The sequence below is a fragment of the Podarcis raffonei genome, chromosome 18 (genome assembly GCF_027172205.1).
Source record: "Podarcis raffonei isolate rPodRaf1 chromosome 18, rPodRaf1.pri, whole genome shotgun sequence".
NCBI classification, from domain to species: Eukaryota; Metazoa; Chordata; class Lepidosauria; order Squamata; family Lacertidae; genus Podarcis; species Podarcis raffonei.
The window spans coordinates 9,231,779-9,257,261 of record NC_070619.1 but is presented as its reverse complement, the minus strand read 5'-3'; the positions used below and the strand labels follow the sequence as shown (position 1 = coordinate 9,257,261).

General features: G+C 50.7%; 1 protein-coding gene across 2 annotated transcripts in view; it reads left to right on the top strand.

Annotated features, from left to right (window-relative positions):
* The window catches only part of SBNO2 (strawberry notch homolog 2), a 113,245-nt gene that overhangs the window by 18,626 nt on the left and 69,136 nt on the right, over positions 1-25,483 (top strand). For both annotated transcript variants that reach the window (XM_053372770.1, XM_053372769.1), the window contains exons 2-4: positions 12,833-13,082; positions 15,822-15,907; positions 22,777-22,876. In XM_053372770.1, the coding sequence (XP_053228745.1) occupies positions 12,954-13,082; positions 15,822-15,907; positions 22,777-22,876 (315 nt within the window). In that variant the 5' untranslated portion in view covers positions 12,833-12,953. The remainder of the gene's footprint in view (positions 1-12,832; positions 13,083-15,821; positions 15,908-22,776; positions 22,877-25,483) is intronic.

The window sequence follows — 25,483 nt, the reverse complement described above, 5'->3', positions numbered from 1 at the left end:
CTTAGCTGCAACGTAGTATGCTTTTGAGAAAAGCAATGACAAACCTAGACAGCATCTTAAAAAGTAGAGACATCACCTTGCCAACAAAGGTCCGTATAGTTCAAGCTATGGTTTTCCCAGTAGTGATGTATGGAAGTGAGAGCTGGACCATCAAGAAGGCTGATGGCCGAAGAATGGATGCTTTTGAATTCTGGTGCTGGAGGAGACTCTTGAGAGTCCCATGGACTGCAAGAAGATCAAGCCTCTCCATTCTGAAGGAAATCAGCCCTGAGTGCTCACTGGAAGGACAGATCCTGAAGCTGAGGCTCCAAGACTTTGTCCACCTCATGAGAAGAGAAGACTCCTGGAAAAGACCCTGATGTTGGGAAAGATGGAGGGTGCAAGGAGAAGGGGACGACAGAGGACGAGATGATGGGACAGTGTTCTCGAAGCTGCTAATATGAGTTTGACCAAAGTGCGGGAGGCAGTGGAAGACAGGAGGGCCTGGTGTGCTCTGGTCCAGGGGGTCACGAAGAGTCAGGCACAACTAAACGACAACATTATGCTTTTATTGCATCTGTTTCATGGTTTATTGATTGTCCCCTCCCTTTCTTAAAAGTGTATTTTTAGTTGATGCAACCCGCCCTGAGACTTCAGGTTGCACCAGAAGTAAAACGATTTGGGTCTGCAAGACTTACTTCAGTGGAGACAGGAAGCTGCCTTCTCCCGGGTCAGATCAATGGTCCATCTACTGGCACGGACTGGCAGCAGCAGCAGCAGCTTCCAGGCTTGTGGGGGTGGGGTGCGTTTCACAGCCTTACCTGAGATTGAGCTATCGCAGATCGAACCCTGCGGCCTTCTGCATGCAAAGCAGATGTTCCGCCACTGTAGTATATCTGAAGGAGCGTCTCCTCCCCCATCGTTCTGCCCGGACACTGAGGTCCAGCTCCGAGGGCCTTCTGGCGGTTCCCTCACTGCGAGAGGCCAAGTTACAGGGAACCAGGCAGAGGGCCTTCTCGGTGGTGGCGCCCTCCCTGTGGAACGCCCTCCCATCAGATGTCAAAGCGATAAACAACTACCTGACATTCAGAAGACATCTGAAGGCAGCCCTGTTCAGGGAAGTTTTTAATATGTGACATTTTAGTGTATTTTTCATCTCTGTTGGAAGCCGCCCAGAGTGGCTGGGGAAACCCAGCCAGATGGGTGGGGTACAAATAATAATTATTATTATTATTATTATTATTATTATTATTATTATTATTATTATTATCACTGAGCAACGGTCCTTTCCCTAAAAACAAAGCAAGACACTAGTCCTCATTACTCGGAATAAAAGGTAAAGGTAAAGGTACCCCTGCCCGTACGGGCCAGTCTTGACAGACTCTAGGGTTGTGCGCCCATCTCACTCAAGAGGCCGGGGGCCAGCGCTGTCCGGAGACACTTCCGGGTCACGTGGCCAGCGTGACATCGCTGCATCTGGCGAGCCAGAGCCGCACACGGAAACGCCGTTTACCTTCCCGCTGGTAAGCGGTCCCTATTTATCTACTTGCACCCGGGGGTGCTTTCGAACTGCTAGGTTGGCAGGCGCTGGGACCGAACAACGGGAGCGCACCGCGCCGCGGGGATTACAACTGCCGACCTTTCGATCGGCAAGCCCTAGGCGCTGAGGCTTTTACCCACAGCGCCACCCGCGTCCCTAGCGCCACCCGCGTCCCTCGGAATAAAGCACTGCTTTAAATAGGTACATAGAAAGATGCCTTGTATTGCGTCAGAACTGGAGATGCCAGGGGTTTTGAACCCGGGGCTTTCTGTGTACGAAGTAGTGCTCTGTCACCGAGCCACGGCCCCTTCTACGTAGCAGTGTGTGTGTGAACGCTCCCCCCTTCTTCCCATGTCCCCTGGGAAGAAGAGGCCTAACCAGCCTCTCCCAGACGGAAGCTAGAATATGTTCAGTTGGGATTCCTACATTGTGGGGGTGGGATTTAGACTACAGTGGTACCTCGGGTTAAGTACCGTAACGTTTGCTCTATAAGACTCACTTTTTCCCTCCTAAAAAGTAAGGGGAAATGTGTGTGCGTCTTGTGGAGCGAATGCAGGCTGCGCAGCTATACCAGAAGCCAGAACAGCAAGAGGGATTGCTGCTTTCACTGCACAGCGATCCCTCTCGCTGTTCTGGCGTCTGAGATTCAGAATATTTTTTTTCTTGTTTTCCTCCTCCAAAAACTAGGTGCGTCTTGTGGTCTGGTGCGTCTTATAGAGCAAAAAATACGGTGCTTAATTCGTTTCGGAGGTCTGTACTTAACCCGAAACTGTTCTTAACCTGAAGCACCACTTTAGCTAATGGGGCCTCCTGCTGCTGCCGCTGCGCCGCCGGAGCACGATTTCTGTTCTCATCCTGAATCAAAGTTCTTAACCTGAAGCACTATTTCTGGGTTAGCGGAGTCTGTAACCTGAAGCGTATGTAACCCGAGGTACCACTGTACATGACCCTCTTTGTTGACTTGGATGGAGAATAGAGAAGGTTGTGTGTTTAGAAACTAGCCTTCTATACAAAAGCGAGTTCTGCCTTCATTGCACCTACCCACTTTCGCCTCTGGCCCTGCCAGCCACTGGTGTGTGGCCCCCCGGTTGGGAATTCAGCCCTCAGCCTGAGAAAAAGTCCCCCAACCCTGCTGTATTCCCTGGCCTACCTCGCAGGGTAGGCGACACACCTTGGAGGAAGGTTGGGATATAAAAGAAGAAGAGATAAAGAGATGAGCCCACCTGTCTTGGGTGCTTTAGTTGAGGTTCCTGCATTGGAAGGGGGTTGGGCTGGATGACCTCTGGGGGTCCCTTCCAACTCTGCGACTCCGCGATCCTCCCACAGGTGAGGCAAGTATTCCCTGCACCGCGTACTGCCGGCGAAGCACTAAAACTCCGGTTTCCCGCCAACCGCGTTCTCCGAAACGGCACGGCCCTTGGGGGAAGAGCTGTACCACGTGCATTTTCAGAACGTATAAATCACTACTCCCCACCCTGACCCTTCGGGTTCGCAGCATGTTTTTTTTACCGTCGCTCTGCTCGTGGTCCCATCTATCAGGGCCGGCTGAGAGCTTATCAGCTCAGATAATTAAATGCTGCCTCTGCAAGCTGCCGGGCACCCCTCTAAACGCACACCGGGCAATCGAATCTTGCCCCAGAGGGATCGTATTTCGGTGTGCCGGTTAGGGAACGCTGGCTCAGCAAGAGTCTCGCTGCTCGGGAGGCTGACCGCTCCGTTCGCACGGGGAGAAACATTTCGGGCGTCTAGGAAGCGTCCCTGCAATCGTTCGGGGCGGCTAGAGTAAAAAAGAGATTGCAGAGAGCTCCAGATTGCAGAGAACTGAGCAAAATGGCCAGAGTTTTCAACCTTTTTGAGTCCACGGCTCCCTTGACCAAATGCATTCTTTTTCTGCGACACCCCTGTGGGGCTCAGGAGCCCAGTTATGTCCCCCCTTCCTTGCAGAGCTGGCAGTCCCTCACCCTTTTCCGAACACCCTCCCTTGTGGAGTGTTCCCTCGGCCTCCTCTCCCCTCTCCTTGGGAGTCCTCCGGGCGGTGGCTGCTGCTGCCCCTGATCTCTGAGCTTCACCCAAAGAGAAGTGCCTCCTTGCACTGCCCCACAGGGGCCCAGGAAGAAGATTTCCCCCAGCCTTAGTGGCCCAATGGAGACTGGCCAGAGGTGAATGTGAGGCCAGCACCTTACCTTGGGGGGCAGCAGCGGGCGCTGCCAGGCAGAAAGGTGCCAACTCAGTGCTGAGCACTCAGCTCTCAGGCAGGCCTTGCCCACAGCAAGCACAAGAAACGCCAGCATGGTGCCTGCCTGGCTGCCCGGCTTCCCACTTGTCTGCCCGTTCCCAACAGCAAGGGCTGGCAGACTGGCTGGTTGGGCTCCCTCCCTCGCCCGCTTGCTTGCTTTGCCTCAGCCCCTGGCACCCAGCACCCCCTGGCCAGCCCCAGAGGCACCATTCACCTGGGGAGCTTGCAGCCAGGGCTGCTGCAACAAACAGCTGTGCAAGCCTTTGGGAGGCAGAGATGAAAGAAGGCATCAGAGGAGGGAGCGAAGGAAAGAGGGACGGAGGCCGGTGATGCCCGCGGCATCCCTGACCATCATTCTAGGCACCCCAGGGTGCCACAGCACAACGGTTGAAAGCCACTGGCCTACACGGTTCAGAGTGATGTTGCGGCAAGTACAGTGGTACCTCGGGTTACATACGCTTCAGGTTACATACACTTCAGGTTACAGACTTCACTAACCCAGAAATAGTACCTCGGGTTAAGAACTTTGCTTCAGGATGAGAACAGAAATCGTGCTCCGGCGGCGCAGCGGCAGCAGCAGGAGGCCCCATTAGCTAAAGTGGTGCTTCAGGTTAAGAACAGTTTCAGGTTAAGAACGGACCTCTGGAATGAATTAAGTACTTAACCTGAGGTATCACTCTGTGTGTGTGTGTGTCTGTGTGTCTATACTAGTGATGGCTGACCCAGGAGCCTTAGATTGATGAAGATTTCCGCCCAGTGCAGGGGTCAGCAACCCGCGGCTCCGGAGCCGCATGTGGCTCTTTTACACCTTTGCCGCGGCTCCGGGGCGGATACTAGCGAGGGGAGGAGGCGCATTGTGCGCCCCGGCACTCTCCACTGTGGCGGGCACTGTACTGGCTGTGACGTCGCATGGGGGCAGTGCGTGCGTTAGTCACGCACTGTCCCGACGTCACCTTCCCGCCCGCTGTCAGATCGCGGCTCCGGAGATATATTTGTTTTAAATGTCGCAATGGTTTTGCGGCTCCCAGTTTTTTTTTCTTCGGAAACGGGTCCAAGTGGCTCTTTTTGTCTTAAAGGTTGCAGACCCCTGGCCCAGTGTGTGGCAGCTGCAGAAAAAAAAGCAAATTCCACGCTAGGGATTGTTAGCAAAGGAACTGAAAGTAAAAGCACTGGTGTCATTAATTCCCTTGTGGCGCAACCATCTTTGGAATGTTAGGGCCGTTCTGGTCGCCTCTCCTCAAAAGGGATATTGTAGACTCGGAAAAAGGTTCCGAAAAGGGCAACCGAGATTGCAGAGTTTGGGACTTTGTAGTTTCGCAGGAGGGCAAGGAAGACGTTTATAAAATTATAAAGGGCATCCGATTTATTGGGACGGGTAAATGTCCTTTTTCACGCAGTGCAGAGTTAAACTGTGGAAATCCCTCCGCAGGAGGCAAGGACAGCTGCCAACCTGAATGGCTTTAAAAGAGGACTGGGCAAATTCGTGGGGGAGAGAATTATTCAAAATGCATTTGGAGCGTAGAACGAAGTGATGGTTCTGTGCTGTGGACTCCTGGAAGGTCCTGTGGCAAGCGAGACCTTTTCTCCAAGCGATCAGGCCTAGGGGATTAAGACAATGGGTGAATTTCTTTTTATTCTCTTTCCCCTCTGCCCCTAATACAGTGGTGCCCCGCAAGACGAATGCCTCGCAAGACGGAAAACCCGCTAGACGAAAGGGTTTTCCGTTTTTGAGTTGCTTCGCAAGACGATTTTCCCTATGGGCTTGCTTCGCAAGACGAAACGTCTTGCGATTTCCCCCCCGCTTTCCCCCCCTTTTTCTAAGCCGCTAAGCCGCTAATAGCCTTTTAGCAGCTAAGCCGCTAAGCCTTTAATAGCCGCTAAGCCGCTAAACCGCTAATAGCGCTAAGCCGCTAATAGGGTTGCTTCGCAAGACGAAAAAACCGCTAGACGAAGAGAATCGCGGAACGGATTCTTTTCGTCTTGCGAGGCACCACTGTACTGACAAGCTGCACATAGGAGCAAGCTCACTAATGTCTCCTGTTGTCTCTGGCAAAGGTAGAATAAATTGCACGAATTGGATCGGCTTGCTTAAGCTGTGCAGGTCAAAGCAAAATCCCACTCACCTCAGCTTCAGAAACTTGGTCTACCACGAGATTCTGACATTTCCCCCGGCTGTTGCTGATAATATACTTTCTCGGTTCCCTTTCCAGCTTGAGGGCTAGAAACTTGAAACGGAATTTTTATTTGCCGCCTGCACACCCCTGGCTGCTGTTCTGGAATTTCTCTGCTCCGCCGGCCTCCAGTATAACCAGGCAAACTTTCTCTTTCTCAGCCGGAGAGAGTGTTCTCTGTTGAAGGAAGGTTCACCCTAAATTGAAAATCTTAAGTGTTCCAGGAGCGGGTGGCAAAGCAGATAATAACAGGGAGGTCTCTTTTTCTTTTCTCTCTCTCCCTCTGCGCTATTGATTTTATACTCTTCATAATAAGTTACCCTTCGTAAAACGTAAGTAAAGGAAGCCCGGCTTAAGCTGCTCTTACGGGAATCGCCGGTTGCAGATTTCCTATCAAAAGCTCTTGCAAAGTTGGGAAAAGGAGGGGGTAGGGGAAGGAGGAGCAAACCCGTATTAAAAAGGAGAAGTAGTGGCTAAAAAAAGAGGGAAAGACTCCATTGCAGGTGTAGAAATAATTGCAAAGACACGGGACCAAGAATCTGCCTCGTTCCACTTTTCTGACCATCTCTAGCTGCGGAGAAATTCACAAATACGAAAAGTAACAGGCCTGCCCCGTTCGCCTTTTGCACCTGCCCTTTTCAGGTACGCTGCCATGGAACATGGAAGCTCGATTGGATTGGCACGGCTCTGTGGCAGAACATCTGCTATGCGTGCAGAAGTTGACAGTACTGGCCTCAGTGGACGTGGGTGGCACTGTGATCTAAACCACTGAGCCTCTTGGGCTTGCCGATCGGAAGGTTGGCAGTTTGAATCCCTGCGACAGGGTGAGCTCCCGTTGCTCTGTCCCAGCTCCTGCCAACCTAGCAGTTTGAAAGCACACCAGTGCAAGTAGATAAATAGCTACCACTGTGGCGGGAAGGCAAACGACGTTTCCATGCGCTCTGGTTTCCGTCACGGTGTCCTGTTGCGCCAGAAGCGGTTTAGTCCTGCTGGTCACATGACCCAGAAAGCTGCCTCCCTCGGCCTGAAAGCGAGAGGAGCGCAGCAACCCCATAGTCGCCTTTGACTGGCCTCAACCACCCAGGGATTCTGTACCCTTTACTGTTACCCTTTTACAATGGAGCAACAAGTCTGGCTCCTGCATTTATAGAGCTACTCCCCAGCAGAAGGACTCTAGGAAGCCAGTGGACTCTCCTTGAGTGGTTTGGCCTGGCTGGAACGTGTTTTCGAACTCTTTGTTGGCTTGGATCAGGGGTCAGCAAACTTTTTCAGCAGGGGGCCGGTCCACTGTCCCTCAGACCTTGTGGGGGGCCGGACTATGTTTTGAAAAGGAAAAAAAATGAACCAATTCCTATGCCCCACAAATAACCCAGAGATGCATTTTAAATAAAAAGACACATTCTACTCATGTAAAAACACACTGATTCCCGGACCGTCCACGGGCCGGATTGAGAAGGCGATGGGGCCAGATCCGGCCCACGGGCCTTAGGTAGCCTACCCCTGGCTTGGATGGAGGATAGAGAAGTTTGTGTATTTAGAAACAAGCCTACTTTACAAAAGTGAGATCTTCCTTCATTGCACTACTTTCCCCTCTGGCCCTGCCAGCCACTGTTATGTCGCCCTCCTGGTGCAGAATGTGGCCCACAGCCTGAGAAAAAGTTACTCCACCCCTGCTCTCCGGCGTACCTCGCAGGGTTGTTGCGAGGAAGCAAGCAGGGGCAGGACCGTGTGCGACACACCTTGTGGAGGAAGGTTGTGGTATAAAAGAAGAAGAGATAAAGAGATGGGCCACCTGTCTAGGATGCTTTAGTTGAAGTTCCTAGGACCCTCGTACCTACGGGACCGCCTCTCCCAGTATGCCCCACGGAGAGCCTCAAGCTCCACATATAGCAACACCCTAGAGGTCCCGGGCCCTAAGGAAGTTAGATTGGCTTCAACCAGAGCCAGGGCCTTTTCAACACTGGCCCCAGCCTGGTGGAACGCTCTGCCTCATGAGGCCAGGGCCCTGCAGGATCTGATTTCTTTCCGCAGGGCCTGTAAGACAGAGTTGTTCCGCCTGGCCTTTGGCTTGGAGCCAATTTGATTCCCTCCCCCTCTTCCTTTTTCCTTTCTCCTCCTGCGATGAGGCTGCATTTTCGTATTTTAATGTTTCAATATTTTAATGTTGTATTTTAATCTTGTTTTTAAGTTGTATTCATTCAACTTGTTTTTATTATTGCTTGTTAGCCGCCCTGAGCCCGGCCTTGGCTGGGGAGGGTGGGGTATAAATAAAAATTATTATTATTGCAAGGGGGTTGGGCTGGATGACCTTTGGGAGTCCCCCCAGCTTGACAGTTCTGTGATTCTATCAAAGGCACCACCGTCTGGCCACCTTTGAGAGCGGGGGGGGGGGGGAATCTACCGTAAGTCCGAGTTCACCTTTCTCGAACCCCTGACTGCACAGAGAGATATTTCTCTTTCCGCTTCTTCGTCCTGCATGAATTATGCAGAACGGTTGCCTCCATACGGCAGTTTTGCATAATCTATTCAAAGGGTGGCTCTGCTCCCGGGAACCTGGAACGCCGTTTTCAAAACAGGAAAAGAGCAAAAAGAACGGGCCTCCTCTTTTGTGAGATTCCACGCCACAGGTGTATCGTCCCAGCGGCTTGAGGGCTAGAAACTTAAATGTTTTTTTTAAATGCTCAGATTTCTCCCCCCACCCGCCCGTCCAATGATGCCAAATTCTACCTCCATTCTATCTTCTACACCATGGCACCTCCAGATTATTATTTTTAAAGGGACTGCAGAGCAGTTGACGGGATCCCCGCGATTCTGGGAGAACTGCTGGCAGTCAGAGCAGGCGACAAATTGGGGAGGGACTTTCTGCCGCCCTCCTCCAGGGCCTCTTTCCTTGCTGCCGCCGAAGGGAACATGGAGAATAGCATATGGACCCTTTCAGTTCTTTCCCCCCCAATTTTTAAATTAATTTTCCAGAATTTTTTTTAAACAAACACACATAAATCTCAACCGTATTTAAACCAAACTTAACAACATTGTTACATGACTTCCTCGTATCCCCCTGTTTGAATTTCAGCGCACCGTATTTTTTGCTCTATAAGACGCAGCAGACCACAAGACGCACCTAGTTTTTGGAGGAGGAAAACAAGAAAAAAAAATATTCTGAATCTCAGAAGCCAGAACAGCAAGAGGGATCGCTGCGCAGTGAAAGCAGCGATCACTCTTGATGTTCTGGCTTCTGGGATAGCTGCGCAGCCTGCATTCGCTCCATAAGACGCACACACATTTCCCCTTACTTTTTAGGAGGGGAAAAGTGAGTCTTATAGAGCAAAAAATACGGTATTTAAATCCTAAGCCTGTCTGTTATTTGCAAGCTTTTCCAATTAGTTTGGACCCTTTCAGTTCTTATAAAGTGTCCGTATCGCTCAGTCTGCAGAGCACGAGGCTCTTGGTTGTGGGTTCGAGTTCCACGGCGGGCGAAAGATTCCTGCATCGCAGGGGTGCAGAATAGAGGACCTTTGGGGTCCTTTCCAGCGCTACAAGTTCTGTGGTTCTAACGTAATGAGAAAGGACATCGGCGGCCCCAGCAGCTGGGAATGCCGGTACGTCTTTCAAGAACGCAGACTGACACCTTTTAAACAGCTAGTATCTTTTAGCTGCGTTCTTTTAACGGCCTCGTAAAAAAGGAGATGGCTTTGCTCGTAAAGGACAAGCCATGTGTCGCCCGCTTAGGAAGAAAGCCAAGCGAGAGATTTAAAGCTTCCCAAACCTTAAATTATTCTGTGTCTTCCTACTCTCTCTCCCCCGCTTTCCCAGCTCCAATTCCAGTTCGGTAGAGCCCAAGACGCTCACTCTTGGGGTTGTGGGTTCAAGCCCCGTGTTAGGCAAAAGGTTCCTGCATCGCAGGGGGTTGGACTGGATGACCCTCGGTGCCCCTTCCGCCTTGACAGTTCTGTGATACTATGTCTGCGGCTTCTGCAGACTTCCTAGGTTTTGCTTGCAGGGTGCCTCGAAGCGGGAAAGGCTGAGTGTTGGCAAAGGACTCTGGGCACAGTGCTAAGCTGGGGGTGCATGTGATTCACAGCAGTGAGCGGGGGGGGGGGCGGGGGACGGGACGGTGACTTCCAGACAGACTTCTTCAGTGCATGAACCAAGGCACAATGGAAATGATCACTTTCCTACACAGGTGAGGGACGCGGGTGGCGCTGTGGGTTAAACCACAGAGCCTAAGGCTTGCCGATCAGAAGGTTGGCGGTTCGAATCCCCGCAATGGACGGGGTGAGCGCCCGTTGCTCGGTCCCTGCTCCTGCCAACCTAGCAGTTCGAAAGCATGTCAATTGCAAGTAGATAAATAGGTACCGCTCCGGCGGGAAGGTAAACGGCATTTCCGTGCGCTGCTCTGGTTAGCCAGAAGCGGCTTAGTCATGCCGGCCACATGACCCGGAAGCTGTACGCTGGCTCCCTCGGCCAATAAAGCCAGATTATACATCACTAGCTTGGCCTTTTTAAAGGTGAGCCGTTCGTCTGGAATGGACGTTGTTAATGGTGAGAGTTCACAGCAGAGTTCCTGCAAGTCTTTGGGTACCTTTGGCTGCCCTCGCGCAGCTGGTTTCTCTTTCCGTTTGTCGCAGACAGAAGGGGAAACCCTGCTTGCGAAATCAGCCCCGACGACGTAGCTTTGTCGCTTTCCAAGGAATTCCAGGCATTTTAGACCTCAAGGCAGAGGTGGTGGCGGCAGCTGATCTGCGAAACCGGCTGTTCCCCAGGCCACAGACTCTTGCCTCGGAGCTCTGGCGCATCATGCGGAGTTGTTCCCAGGCCCTGTGGTGCAAGACCCTTATCTGAACACCAGGAGAGTGTCAGCATCGCCCTTGAGCCAGTGCCACCGACTGGACTCACACACTTCAGCCCCAACTGGGCCAGGCGAGCTGGGGTAGCACTTCCAGAGACCACCTTCTGCACAGGAACAGGTCAAAGTGCTGTGGACTCACAGCTTTGAGTTGTGAGCACCGGATTCACTTCCACAAGAAGACAGTCGTTGCACAGCAGAGTATAGCAGAGAATAGCAGAGCATAAACGACTCAGAGAGCAGCTCTGTAGAATATCTTCTTTTATTCTATCTACAACTATAATGCACAACTACGTACAGAGCTAAAGGAGGTCTAAACGAAAATGCTGAACTGCACTGAGTGTCTGCAGCTGCTCTTAGCAGCAACCTTATCTATACACATGATCTCTCTCTAACACTCACTCTCTCTCTCTCTTTGATGTGAGGCTGGAGCGGAATAAGTAGAGAGCAGAAACCGCCCCCTCCTCTATGGAGAATCAGCAGAGAACATCAGCAGATTCTTGGATATGGGAGGGGTGAAATCTCCTCAGAGAGACCCTAGCTCCGACCAGAGGCCTGTAATGTGTTCGCGCAGCCACCAAACACTGTGGGGAAACGGGCAGGAGGGGGACCTCACCGCCGTTGCAGCAGTGCTCTCCCGACTTGGGATCCCCAGCATTCAGCCTACAGTGATGGAGGTTGAGGGTAGCCACTGTGGGTTCTCCGCGAAATTAGAGGGATTGTGAACTGCGGGAAGCTGCTCTCTGCTGGAGCGCTACAACGGTCTTTCTCGGGAGGTCGTGGATTCTCCTTCCTTGGCTGTTTTTAAGCAGAGGTTGGATGTCCACCTGCCATGGATGCTGTGGCTGAGATTCCTGCAATTCAGGGGGTCAGACTGGATGACCTTTGGGGTGTCCCTTCCCACTCCACGCTTCTAACATGCAGCCCAGGGTTGGGAGAACCTGCAAGCCCTTCACGTGTCTCAACCCCAACACGCGTCAAATCAGCATTCTCCACCCATAATGGCCGAATGAAATTGTAGAACGAGACAAACTAACAGGAAGGATCCGAAACCGGTGGGGCCAGATGCCCAACACGCATCAAATCAGCATTCTCCACCCATAATGGCCGGATGAAATTGCAGAACGAGACAAACTAACAGGAAGGATCCGAAACCGGCGGGGCCAGAAGTTTACCGAAGACTGGAGTAAATTTACTGACTATTTGAAAAGCATTTGTGATGCTCAGACGACGTTTGTAGGTTTGCAAGAAGTTCTGTGAGAAGTATGAACGGAAATATTGTTAAAATGGAGATGGAGAGAAGATAGGTTAAGAGACATAAAGACAGTATTAAGTTAGGAAATGCATAAGAAGTGGTGTAAGACGGAAGATTATCAGAGGTGCTGATGGAAGTCCAGTAAGATTGTATTTGTGATCATTTTGTGTGGTATGTTTTATAATTTTGTATGTTGTTGTTGTTTAGTCGTTTAGTCGTGTCCGACTCTTCGTGACCCCCTGGACCAGAGCACGCCAGGCACTCCTGTCTTCCACTGCCTCCCGCAGTTTGGTCAGACTCATGCTGGTCGCTTCGAGAACACTATCCAACCATCTCGTCCTCTGTCGTCCCCTTCTCCTTGTGCCCTCCATCTTTCCCAACATCAGGGTCTTTTCCAGGGAGTCTTCTCTTCTCCTGAGGTGGCCAAAGTATTGGAGCCTCAGCTTCACGATCTGTCCTTCCAGTGAGCACTCAGGGCTGATTTCCTTCAGAATGGAGAGCTTTGATCTTCTTGCAGTCCATGGGACTCTCAAGAGTCTCCTCCAGCACCAGAATTCAAAAGCATCCATTCTTCGGCGATCAGCCTTCTTTATGGTCCAGCTCTCACTTTCATACATCACTAATTTTGTATGCTAAAAACCAATAAAAAATTTATATATATATATAAAAAAAGAATGAAATTGTAGAACCTAAGATCAGACGGTTTGCAAGACGGAGCTCAAATCCCACATCAGAGAACTCATGTTACAGGACAATAAAGCGTCTTTAACGTCTGCCTTTCTTCCTCCTTCCTTCGCTCCTTTAGGGCATGTTGCAGCTAGGAGGGTGCCGGTGAAGCCTCTCGCTCTCCTTTCCTCCTCCACCGCTCAGCAATCGGGACCTCCCGTTTCATCCCCGGCTTCCTCCATGAGGCGGCAAGAAGCCTGATGCCCTCTTCGGCCCTCACCATGGATGGCGGGAAAAGCTTCCACCCGCCTTGCACACACCAGCAGCCGGTCAACATGTTTTGCGGGGTGCCCACCCTGCCGGCCCAACTAAGCATGCCCACCTTAGAGGTGAGTAATAATAATAATTATTTATTATTTATACCCTGCCCATCTGGCTGGGTTTCAGTAGCCACTCTGGGTGGCTCCCAACAGAGTATTAAAAACAAGATAAAAGATCAAACATTAAAAACTTCCCTAAACAGGGCTGCCTTCTGATGTCTTCTAAAAGTCAGATAGTTGTTTATTGCCTTGACATCTGCTGGGAGGGCGTTCCACAGGGAGGGCGCCACTACCGAGAAGGCCCTCTGCCTGGTTCCCTGTAACCTCACTTCTCACAGGGAGGGAACCGCCAGAAGGCCCTCGGAGCTGGACCTTGGAGTTTTACTGTATTGTTCTGCTCCAGAGTAATTGGTACCAGGAGCTGATGTCATCTCCTGGGTTTGGCACACAGGGTGTCCCCACAATTACACGGTTGCATTCCGGGCTCCACACATGCATACCGTATTTTTTGCACCACAACACTCACTTTTTTCCTCCTAGAAAGTAAGGGGAAATGTCTGTGCGTGTTATGGAGCGAATGCCTACGGATGGCGGGGGGATCTGCTGCAGTCGTGAGCAGAGGATCCATGGTTCCCCTTCCTTCCCTCCTCCGTGGCTCGCTTTGAAACAGCAAAGCGGGAGAAGAGCCGCTGAGTGGGGAGGAGAGAGGGACAGAGAGCCTGCTTCTTTAAAGGAGCAAAGCGGGAGAGGAGAGGAGACTTCTCCTCTTATACCCCTCTTCTGCATTATTAACAGCATCCTTCTCCACCCACCCCACGCGTGTTCCTTGTCCCTTGAGTGCTTTTCCTTCCCTCCCCACTTAAAATGTGGTTACAAAGCACGGATCCACATGGATCCTCAGGATTTTTGCACTGGGTCACCCCAAATTCACCATCAGATCACATAGCATGTCCATGGCTACAGCTTGCACCAAAAAAATCACGCACCCACTGTTGCTTGGGGCCGCAGTGGTGCAAAAACGTGGTTACAAAGCATGGATCCACATGGATCCTCAGGATTTTTGCATTGGGCTACCCCAAACTCACCATCAGATCACATGTCTGTGGCCACAGCATGAACCACAAAAATCATACACCCACTGTTTCGTTTAGAATATTTTTTTTCTTGTTTTCCTCCTCTAAAAACCATGTGCGTGTTATGGTCGGGTGCGTGTTATAGAGCGAAAAATACGGTAAGTGAAATCACGTAAAGTGGGAAGCCCCCTCTAATCGCCCTTTCTGCTGCCCTCTCTTCAATCCGTGCCAAAAATAATGTACCCCAAAATATCCACAGCTAGAATCGAAGCTCTGGGGCTTCTTCTGCCCTCTCCGGACGGGTCTCCTTGCGAGCCACGAGGACTCTCTCCCGCCACGTCCAGATTTCAACCCACAGTCGTACCTTGGATCCCAAACGCCTTGGAACTTGGACGTTTTGGCTCCCGAACCCCGCAAACCCGGAAGCGACTGTTCCAGTTTGTGAACCTTCCTTTGGGACCCAAATGCCCGGCGGGGCTTCCGATTGGCTGCAGGAGCTTCCTGCAGCCAATCAGAAGCCGTGATTGGTTTCCGAACGTTTTGGAAGTCGAGCGGACTTCCAGAACGAATTCCGTCCGATTTCCGAGGTACGACTGTATTTATTTATGGGGGGGGGGATGGGACGCTTGTATAAACCTTGAGTGAGGGGTCGCCAGGTTTGGAGACCTCAGGCCTGGGTCCAAACGCAACCCTCCATGCCTCTTATCAGGCTTTCTGAACTCGCTCCCCAAAACATGCACCTCGGTGGCCTTGCCTAGCCTTGCCCCCTTCTTGAGTGTTTTTGCATCTCCGTCAGGGCTGCATCCAACTAAGTTCTACTTGTGAGTAGACCCACTGAAATGACGGGGAACCCGAGTTAATAATAATAACAATAATAATAATAATAATAATAATAATAATAACAACAACAACAACAACAATAACAAATTTTTAGTTATACCCCGCCCTCCCCAGCCAAGACTGGGCTCAGGGCGGCTAACAACCAATAATAAAAACAAGTTGATAAAAATACAATTTAAAAGATTAAGATACAACATTAAAACAATTAGGGAGCAATCTCTTCATAGGAGGAGAAAGGAAAAAGAAAGAGGGGGAGGGAATCAAATTGGCTCCAAGCCAAAGGCCAGGCGGAACAACTCTGTCTTACAGGCCCTGCGGAAAGAGATCAGATCCCGCAGGGCCCTGGTCTCAAGAGACAGAGCATTCCCCCAGGCGGGAGCCAGTGTTGAGAAGGCCCTGGCTCTGGTTGAGGCTAATCTGACTTCCTTAGGGCCCGGGACCTCTAGGGTGTTGCTATATATGGACCTTGAGGTCCTCCGTGGGGCAGACCGGGAGAGGCGGTCCCGTAGGTACGAGGGTCCTAGGCCGTGAAGGGCTTTAAAGGTCAAAAGCAGCACCTTAAATCTGACCCTGTACTCCACCGGGAGCCAGTGCAGCTTGAAAAGCACTGGATGAATATGCTCCCATGGCAGAGACCCCGTGAGGAGCCTCGCTGCAGCATTCTGCACCCGCTGGAGTTTCTGGGACAGCTTCAAGGGCAGCCCCGCGTAGAGCGAATTACAGTAGTCAAGCCTGGAGGTGACCATCGCATGGTTAGTCATGCCCGTCCATTTCAACATCTCTGAGTATGACTTGACGTGGGTACAGCCCTCAGTAACTGCTGCTAAGCTACGCGTTGTGTGTTTGAGTCGTCCTCATCATGAGCGACCTGTTACTGAATCTGCCTCATTTGTAGTTTCAGAATTCTGCTTCCAGTTGGTGGACTCAAGCACCCTATTCATCGGCTTCGTACTCGGCGCCATCTTTCCTGAGCGACAACCAGTAAGTGCTACGCTGCGGGAGAGGTACCGGCTAGCGCGATTTTATTGGCGGAGTTTCGGTGCGCAAAATAAAAGAGTTCAGCCGCGGGATGTGCGTAGACATCAGCTCTTTTAAACTGCATTTGTTTCACACTGTAGAAAGTAGGAAAAAAGACTGCAGTTCCATCATTTGTCCTTGGCAAACTCTTTAAAAAGGGAAAGGAACATACAGTGGTACCTCGGGTTAAGTACTTAATTCGTTCCGGAGGTCCGTTCTTAACCTGAAACTGTTCTTAACCTGAAGCACCACTTTAGCTAATGGGGCCTCCTACTGCCGCTGCGCCGCCGGAGCACTATTTCTCTTCTCATCCTGAAGCAAAGTTCTTAACCTGAAGCACTATTTCTGGGTTAGCAGAGTCTGTAACCTGAAGCGTCTGTAACCTGAAGCGTATGTAACCCGAGGTACCACTGTAAATGGTGTAGCAAAACAGAATCAGAGCCATAGTGTTGGAATCAGAACCGTAGCTTTGGAAGGGACCCCGATTTATTGAAGAATGGCGACTCGGGAAGAAAATATTGGTGGCGAGAGCCTTTCAATGGTGGAACAGACCTCCTGGGAAGGTGGCATGTTTGTAGAAAGAGCTTGGGGGCTCCAGCTGCCTGAGGTTTTTTTGCTGTGGTTCCTGCGTCGCATGGGGTTGGGCTGGATGGCCTTTGGGGGATCCCCACCCAGCCTTACTTTTCCGTGATCTTGTGTGTGTGTGCATTGCCCCCTCCCCGATACGTTTCTGCGATCATATGCAGATTATACTGCCTTGCCAGGCAGAGAGTACATTTTTATGGAGCAGGGGTGAGCGACCCTGCCTGACCTCCACCTGCCTGCCTTGGTATTTGCGATCTGGCGGCTGCTTCCCTTTTAAATTCTCGACCTTGCTTGATGGAGTTCATGAAGCGCTGGCTCGGGGCGGGCTGAGCCGGTGTATATCACTTGGACGTCATTTTCCCTGCGCTGTCCCCCCCTCTTCTGCGGCACCAACATCGCTGCCTGGTTCACCACATACCGTGGAAGCGTCCTTATTCGTATCAGGCTACACCTTCCCATTTTAACTCACTATAGTCTACTTGGGCAGCGGATCTCAGGGACCTCATCCCCTCCCTGATGTATTCTAAGCGGACATTAGGAGAACCCTGCGGGGACCTACAACCCCATTTACCTGCCCGCAGACTGTCTCTCCAGAGTGGTGCATGCTCTGGTTATCTCCCGCTTGGACTCCTGCAATGCATTCTATGTGGGGCTACCTTTGAAGGTGACCCGGAAACTGCAACTAATCCAGAATGCGGCAGCTAGACTGGTGAGAGGGAGTGGCCACTGAGACCACATAAAACTAGTTCTGAAAGACCTACATTGGCTCCCGGTACGTTTCCGAGCACAATTCAAAGTGTTGGTGCTGACCTTGAAAGCCCTAAACGGCCTCGGTCCAGGAGACTTGAAGGAGCATCTCCACCCCCATCGTCCAGCCCGGACACTGAGGTCCAGCTCCAAGGGCCTTCTGGCGGCTCCCTCCCTGCGGGAAGTGAGGTTACAGGGAACCAGGCAGAGGGCCTTCTCGGTGGTGGCACCCGCCCTGTGGAACGCCCTCCCACCAGATATCAAGGAAATAAAAAACGATCTGACTTTTAGAAGACATCTGAAGGCAGCCCTGTTTAGGGAAGTTTTTAATGTTTGATGTTTTATCGTGTTTTTAATATTCTGTTGGGAGCCGCCCATAGTGGCTGGGGAAACCCAGCCGGATGGGCAGGGCATGTATGTATGTATGTACAGTGGTACCTCGGGTTACATACGCTTCAGGTTACAGATGCTTCAGATTACAGACTCCGCTAACCCAAAAATAGTGCTTCAGGTTAAGAACTTTGCTTTAGGATGAGAACAGAAATCGTGCTCCGGCGGCAGCAGGAGGCCCCATTAGCTGAAGTGGTACCTCAGGTTAAGAACAGTTTCAGGTTAAATACGGACCTCCGGAACGAATTAAGTACTTAAACTGAGGTACCACTGTATGTATGAATACATACATACATGCTGTGCCGGTGTCTGGAATCCCTTCCAGCTGCACACCAGGTTTTGCAAACTCCCAACTCTTAAAAACATAGAAGCATGGAATTGTTGAGTCGGAAGGGACCCCCCCAAAACCATCTAGTCCAGCCCCCTGCAATGCAGGAACCACGGTTAAACAATCTGTGGCAGAATGATGGTCTTCTTTAAGTAGCTGTTTTACTACAAAGGAATTTGAGAAATAGACTGGAAAGAGAAGCTGCTGAATTGCAACTCATTACCAAACTCAAAACCATGGAGAGACCTGGTCTGAACAAAGACATTGGATTCTTATCTCATTATACATGACAAAGCCATTTTTCACCTTCTCACCCCTTGCTTTTTCCTGTAAGACCTATTGCAGTCGTTAAGAGTCGTCAACAGGCTCATCACAGCTATCTGCCAATCACCCATTCCCACCACCCTTCTGAGTAATACCCCTCCCCACCTTCTCACTATATAGAAGGATCTGGCAACTTCTGTTTCAGTGTATCTGAAGAAGTGTGCATGCACACGAAAGCTCATACCAAGAACTAACTTAGTTGGTCTTTAAGGTGCTACTGGAAGGAAAAAATTTTTTTGGTCTTCTTTAAAACGCCCAACGAGCTCACCACTTTCCGAAGGAGCTGTTTCCACTGCCCTACAGCTCTCTCCCTCAGAAAGGTTTTCCTCATACTGAGTTGGGACCTCTTCCTTGACATTTTAATCTGTTGGTTCGGCACACACCCTCTGGAGCATCAGAAAACAAGCTTGTTCCACCTTCCCTGAGGTACCCCTTCAGATGCTGGGTGTGGCATTCATATCAAAAGCCGGCCAACAGAGCTGAAACGAAGACCTGGTCAACCTTTAACCTTTTAATCAGAAGGTCGGCGGTTCGAATCCCCGCGACGGGGTGAGCTCCTGTTGCTCAGTCCCTGCTCCTGCCCACCTAGCAGTTCAAAAGCACATCAGAGTGCAAGTAGATAAATAGGTACCGCTCCGGCGGGAAGGTAAATGGCGTTTCCGTGCGCTGCTCTGGTTCGTCACGACTGGACCTAATGGTCAGAGGCCCCTTTACTTTAGCTCAGAAGTTGAACGGAATGCGTTCCGGAAGTCTGTTCAACTTTCAAAACGTTCGGAAACCAAGGTGCAGCTTCCAATCGGAGGCTGCGGCAGTCGCGCCCGACATTTGGGTTCCAAAGAACGTTTGCAAACCAGAACACTCACTTCCGGGTTTGCGGCGTTCGGGAGCCAAACATCCGAGTACCAAGGCGTTTGGGATCCGGAGTATGACTGTAGTCTTATTTTTAGGGGAAAAGAACAGCAACAACCTGTATTTCTCCTTTTCTCTTTAATATAAAAACTATTGTCATTGGCACAAAATAGAACAAGTTTTTTTGGGGGATTACTTAAAGAAAACACACAAAAATGAGCAGCGAGGAAGTCGAAAGAAGAATGGTTAGCCGCACAAGGCCAGCCATTGCAAGAACTGACCCCCATGTATAGTTAAAAAGTATTGGGGATTCGCTTAGAATCTTTTCCCGAATTCCTGCGAATTGCCCAAGCGCCTAGGTTTGCAGCCCACACCTTTGACAAGCTATGCACCAGGGCATCACTCAGCACCATAACCCTGGCGGTGGGACAACGGCTCGGGCTTCAATTTACTGCAGTGTTTTGGAAAGAGTCCCCCTTGTCTGGGGCAGCGATGCCAGGGCACCTGGGTGAGGGGGGGAGGAGGAGGAAGAAGAAGAAGAGGTGCCCAAGCTGGCACCCCTTTTTCGGCAGCAAGCCTCCCGGTGCGCGGTTGCGCGGCCAATTCCGCTGCGGACGACGCCCCTGCTTGGAAACTGGTCTGCTTTTTCTTTCTTTCTCCTTTCGAGAGTATTCCTGTAAATTCTACTTTCTGAAGCCTCCTGGGAGGTGTTAACAGAAGTTCTTCTCTCTCCACCCCCCCCCCCCCCGCTTCTGCATATTGAATCGCAGATTGTAGACGTGATCGATTGCAGCCCTCGCCTTCTTCTCTCCCTGCGGCTGTTCTCACCCAGCTTTGCTCGAATCCGCACGTGGGTGGACTCCCCCCCCTATCTTAAAAACTAGGAAAAGGGTGTTTGTTCAGTTTTCAGAAATAACCATATCCAAACGAAATAAACAGGGCAGGTTAAAGTCAGCCCTTTTTCATGCAGTGCCTAGTACTAGTTGCTGAAAACTTCAGGAGGGGAGAGGGCTCGATTCCTGAATTCTGGGTGGTCACCATGAGAAAAGGATCCCCGACTAGATGGGCCGTTGGCCTGATCCTGCAGGGCTCCCCTTGCATTCTCGAAGCTTCGATGGCTCAGCCAGCGGAGCATGAGACTCTTTAAGTCTCCAGGTTGTGGGTTCGAGTTCCACGTCCGGGCAAAAGACCCACGTCCGGGCAAAAGACCTCTGCAGGGGAGCCCTGCAAAGAACGGCAGGGGGTTGCAGTAGTTCGACCCTCACATTCCCTTTCCCAGCTGTACACTTCTATACAATCCTTACGAGCGCTGCAAGCCTGCGAGATTAGCCGCCCGCTCTGGCTGGCAGCATCTCTCCAGAACGTCCTCAGAAGGGACGGGGCTTTCCTGGATTGGTCTCCCTTTTCTCCTAATCTGGAGGTGTCGTCAGCGGGTGGAAGCTGAGGGCTGCCAGGCAGTGTGCCGGCCAAGCAGATGTCAGTCGGCCGGGGATCCCCATAGGGGTGTTCTCTGCCGGTTCTTGAGAACTTAAAATAATAATTTCTCTATCTCTCTGGCTTCAGCTGAGCCAGTCGCTTTTCAGATCTGCAGCTGCTTCTTACTGGAAGGATGGTGAAGCAATGGAGCCGGGGGGAGAAAAAGGTTGGGGAGGACGGTTCTTCCCTCGGGGTGGCAATGAGGACTTTGCACTAGTAAAACCGAAACTGAGGATGTACGCAGAGCAGCAAGGGCAGCAGAGACGGGCGGCTGCTGTGGCTTGTCATGGTTTTTTTTTTACCTGCTGTTTCCAGAGGTCAGATAGCTGGTTTTTGGCTGGATTTAGGTTTAATGAGGCCCTAAGCTACTGAAGGTAATAGGGCCCTTTCTACGTCCAGCCGTCCTTTGCCAACAACAAATTGTCGCTGGTTTTTGTGTGTGTTGAATATATGCTATATGGTCATTTATGGACCTAACAGGTATCTCAAGCCATTTGCACATCACAAAATACAGTGGTACCTCGGGTTACATACGTTTCAGGTTACATACGCTTCAGGTCACAGACTCCGCTACCCTAGAAATAGTACCTCGGGTTAAGAACTTTGCTTCAGGATGAGAACAGAAATCGTGCTCTGGCGGCACGGTGGCAGCAGGAGGCCCCATTAGCTAAAGTGGTGCTTCAGATTAAGAACAGTTTCAGGTTAAGAACGGTCCTCTGGAACGAATTAAGTACTTAACCCGAGGTACCACTGTATGTATTTTATCAAAGTAATTGTTGAACTGAAATACAATTAAGAAGAAGTATATTAATAGTGAAATAATTATTCAGCTCTAACTTTTTTATTCGTAACAAACTTAATAATGCAAACACATTGGCATTTGGCAATAAGAAAAGTTCATTTGGAAACACAATTTACTAAGACTCATAATCTAGTCTCTAGAAACTTGCTATAACATGAAATAATAAGAGGTGTAAATATATGATGCAAACTGCTAATAATTAGAAATAGCAGAATGTAGGCACCCTATATATAGAAATGAGCAAACCAGTGATATTTTAGGGAGCAGGCTTCCATCCTAGGAGCCTACACAACACAAAACACTGTTGCTGTATGTAGGTTTTATTTTATTTCTTTTTTCTCTTATATATTCATAAACACATCCTCGCTCCCCCCCCTAGTTTACAAAAAAGCAGTATTCAGAATAGCAGTTTGCATGACGACCCACTATGGAAGCCAATAGCACAATAAAATCCCAAGCTGTAACAATTAACCGCACGTTTATTCAACGTGCAATCAAAGCTCATTTAACTGATCAACGGAATCGATCGGTTTGCTCCAGTGGTACCAGCTTGTCAAAATCGGGTAGCCATTTACGCCACAAACACACACACACCGCTGCCCCATCGCCTCCTTTGGGAGCCGCTGGGTTTGGGCATCCAGCTAGCACTCGGCAGTAAAGGTAAAGGGACCCCTGACCATTAGGTCCCGTCGTGGCCAACTCTGGGGTTGCGGCGCTCATCTCGCTTTACTGGCCGAGGGAGCCGGCGTACAGCTTCCGGGTCATGTGGCCAGCATGACTAAGCCGCTTCTGGCAAACCAGAGCAGCGCACGGAAACGCCGTTTACCTTCCCGCTGGAGTGGTACCTATTTATCTACTTGCGCTTTGACGTGCTTTTGAACTGCTAGGTTGGCAGGAGCTGGGACCGAGGAACGGGAGCTCACCCCGTCATTGCAGGGATTCGAACCGCCGACCTTCTGATCGGCAAGTCCTAGGCTCTGTGGTTTAACCCACAGCACCACCCGCGTCCCTAGCACTCGGCAGACTTGGGTTCAAATCCCCGCTCAGCCAGGAAATTCAGCGGGTGGCCTGCGGGGGGCGGGGTCTGCTCTTCTCTCAGCTCAGCCCTACCTCACAGGGCTGTTGTGAAAACTGAAAAAGTTGAGGAGTGGGGAGAAGCGCCGTGCCTGATGCCCCTATTAGGCAAAATACGCCAGTAATGAACCAATTCAAGAGCCATCTAGTTGGTCGGTTTCAGGGGAAACGGTACTGGGTTAGATGAGCCTCACCCAGTGAAGCAGTTCTTATCACGCCCTTCCACAAATTCACCATTCCCTCCTCTTTCCCTTCCAGGCAATATTTTGATTTCTACTCTGGCGGGCAGCCGTTCTCTGACGCCAACTATGCAACTCCAGGCCTCGCCGATTTCTTGAAGAACGGCGACTTTCCTCAGGTAAGCCCCGGCACCTACCTGCTCCTTTGAGCGTCAGGTCTGTTTTCTCCGTTGGAATTAGGTCAGCGTTTCCAGTGCGTGGGTTTCCTCTCCCCTGCACCTCCCAGGGAAAAGGACAACCTCTGCTTTCTTGCTTTCATTCTGGACAAGTTCAGGAAAAGGGTTTATGGCGAAGGCAGATGTGCAACGACCATCTGCTGTGTGATTTGACTGCGGCGAGTTTGGAGGTGATTGAGTGTTTGTTGGGTCGTTGGTCTGATTCAGCAGGGCCTTATTATGCTCTTAGGTTGTTTTGTGTTTTGTGTGTTTTTTGAAACTGGTAAAAGTCCCTTTCAGAGATGGGCTTTCCCCATAATCTTTCTTTCTCTCATTTCTTTATTATTATTATTATTATTATTATTATTATTATTATTATTATTTTATTTTATTTTATTTTATTTTATTCATATACTGCCCTTCGTTCGAAGATCTCAGGGCGATTTGCAGGACAAAAATACGGGATAAAAGCACAATAAATAGTTAGCGTGAAAGCAAAAGAAAACAATGACGTATTTTCATTCGAAGAAGTCAGTCCTGCTGCTAAATGCTGCTATATCGACAGCTAGACTGGTGACTGGGAGCGGCTGCCGAGACCACATAACACCAGTCTTGAAAGACCTACATTGGCTCCCAGTATGTTTCTGGGCACAATTCAAAGTGTTGGGGCTGACCTTTGAAGCCCTAAACGGCCTTGGTCCAGTAGACCTGAAGGAGCGTCTCCACCCCCATCGTCCAGCCCAGATACTGAGGTCCAGAGCCAAGGGCCTTCTGGCGGTTCCCTCCCTGCGAGAAGCAAGGTTACAGGGAACCAGCAGAGGGCCTTCTAGGTAGTGGCACCCGCCCTGTGGAACGCCCTCCCATCAGATGTCAAAGAGAACAATAATTACCAGACTTCTAGAAGACATCTGAAGGCAGCCCTGTTTAGGGAAGCTTTTAATGTCTGATGGATTACTGTATTTTAATATTTTGTTGGAAGCCACCCTGAGTGGCTGGAGAAGCCCAGCCAGATGGGTGGGGTATAAATAATATATTATTCTTATTCTTATTATACCAACATGAGCAAAGTATTGCAAGGCATTGCTTTTGAGTTTATTGGTGTCGAGAAACCCAGTCCGCCTCTTTCCTGGAGGCCTAAAAGTTGAAGCATTAGGAGAAGCTGAAATTTGTCAGGGGAATTTGGAGAAAGGCAGCGTTCCTTTGTTGTATTCCCTTCTAACGAAGGAAAGCAACGTTATTCCACCTGAAACTCGTGGTGATTTAGGGATGACTGATACTGACTGATGGTATTACTTTTGTTCCTTCCTTAAGGTCAGTGGTTTCCTCTGTTCAGTTTCCCTCTTTCTTGTCTTGATAATAGCGCTGTATTGTGGTACTGATTTCATTGTAACTTACCTGTAATCAGGATTTGCTCTGTTGTTGTTGATGTTGCTGATACTTATTAAATTTGTATACCGTCCTATACCCGCAGGTCTCAGGACGGTAATAAATATAATGAGGATTATTACTGATTATATTTAGAGCCTTTGTACCACCCTCTGCGCGGGACGCGGGTGGCGCTGTGAGTAAAAGCCTCAGCGCCTAGGGCTTGCCGATCGAAAGGTCAGCGGTTCGAATCCCCGTGGCGGGGTGCACTCCTGGCGTTCGGTCCCAGCGCCTGCCAACCTAGCAGTTCGAAAGCACCCCCGGGTGCAAGTAGATAAATAGGGACCGCTTACTAGCGGGAAGGTAAACGGCGTTTCCGTGTGCGGCTCTGGCTCGCCAGAGCAGCGATGTCACGCTGGCCACGTGACCCGGAAGTGTCTGCGGACAGCGCTGGCCCCCGGCCTCTTAAGTGAGATGGGCGCACAACCCTAGAGTCTGGCAAGACTGGCTCGTATGGGTACCTTTACCTTTACCTTTACCACCCTCTGCGGGTAAACAGGCTCCCAGGGAGGCTGGCATACCATCCATTAGGTAAAGGTAAAGGGACCCCTGACCGTTAGGTCCAGTTGTGACCGACTCTGGGGTTGCGGTGCTCATCTCGCTTTATTGGCCGAGGGAGCCGGCGTACAGCTTCCCGGTCATGTGGCCAGCAGGACTAAGCCACTTCTGGCGAACCAGAGCAGCGCACGGAAACGCCGTTTACCTTCCTGCCGGAGTGGTACCTATTTATCTACTTGCACTTTGACGTGCTTTCGAACTGCTAGGTTGGCAGGAGCAGGGACCGAGGAACGGGAGCTCACCCCGTTGTGGGGATTCGAACCGCCGACCTTCTGATCGGCAAGTCCTAGGCTCAGTGGTTTAACCCACAGCGCCACCCGCATCCCTACGTTTGTTATAAAACCTTGCAAATGTAATTAAGAAGAATTGAAGCCTGTTGTTGTTGTTGTCAGCATCCGTCTGACTCGAGAGACAATGGAGTTCACCTCCGAGGGTGAAATAAAACCGCTGCGTCAGCAGCACCGACGTGACCTCCCTTGGGGCGCCAGCCTGGGCCGTGGGGCTGGAGGTCCTGGGCTGCCCAGACGACAAGACTGTCAGAAAGCTCTTCCTGATGTTGAGTCAGAATCTCCCTTTCTTGCTGCCTGA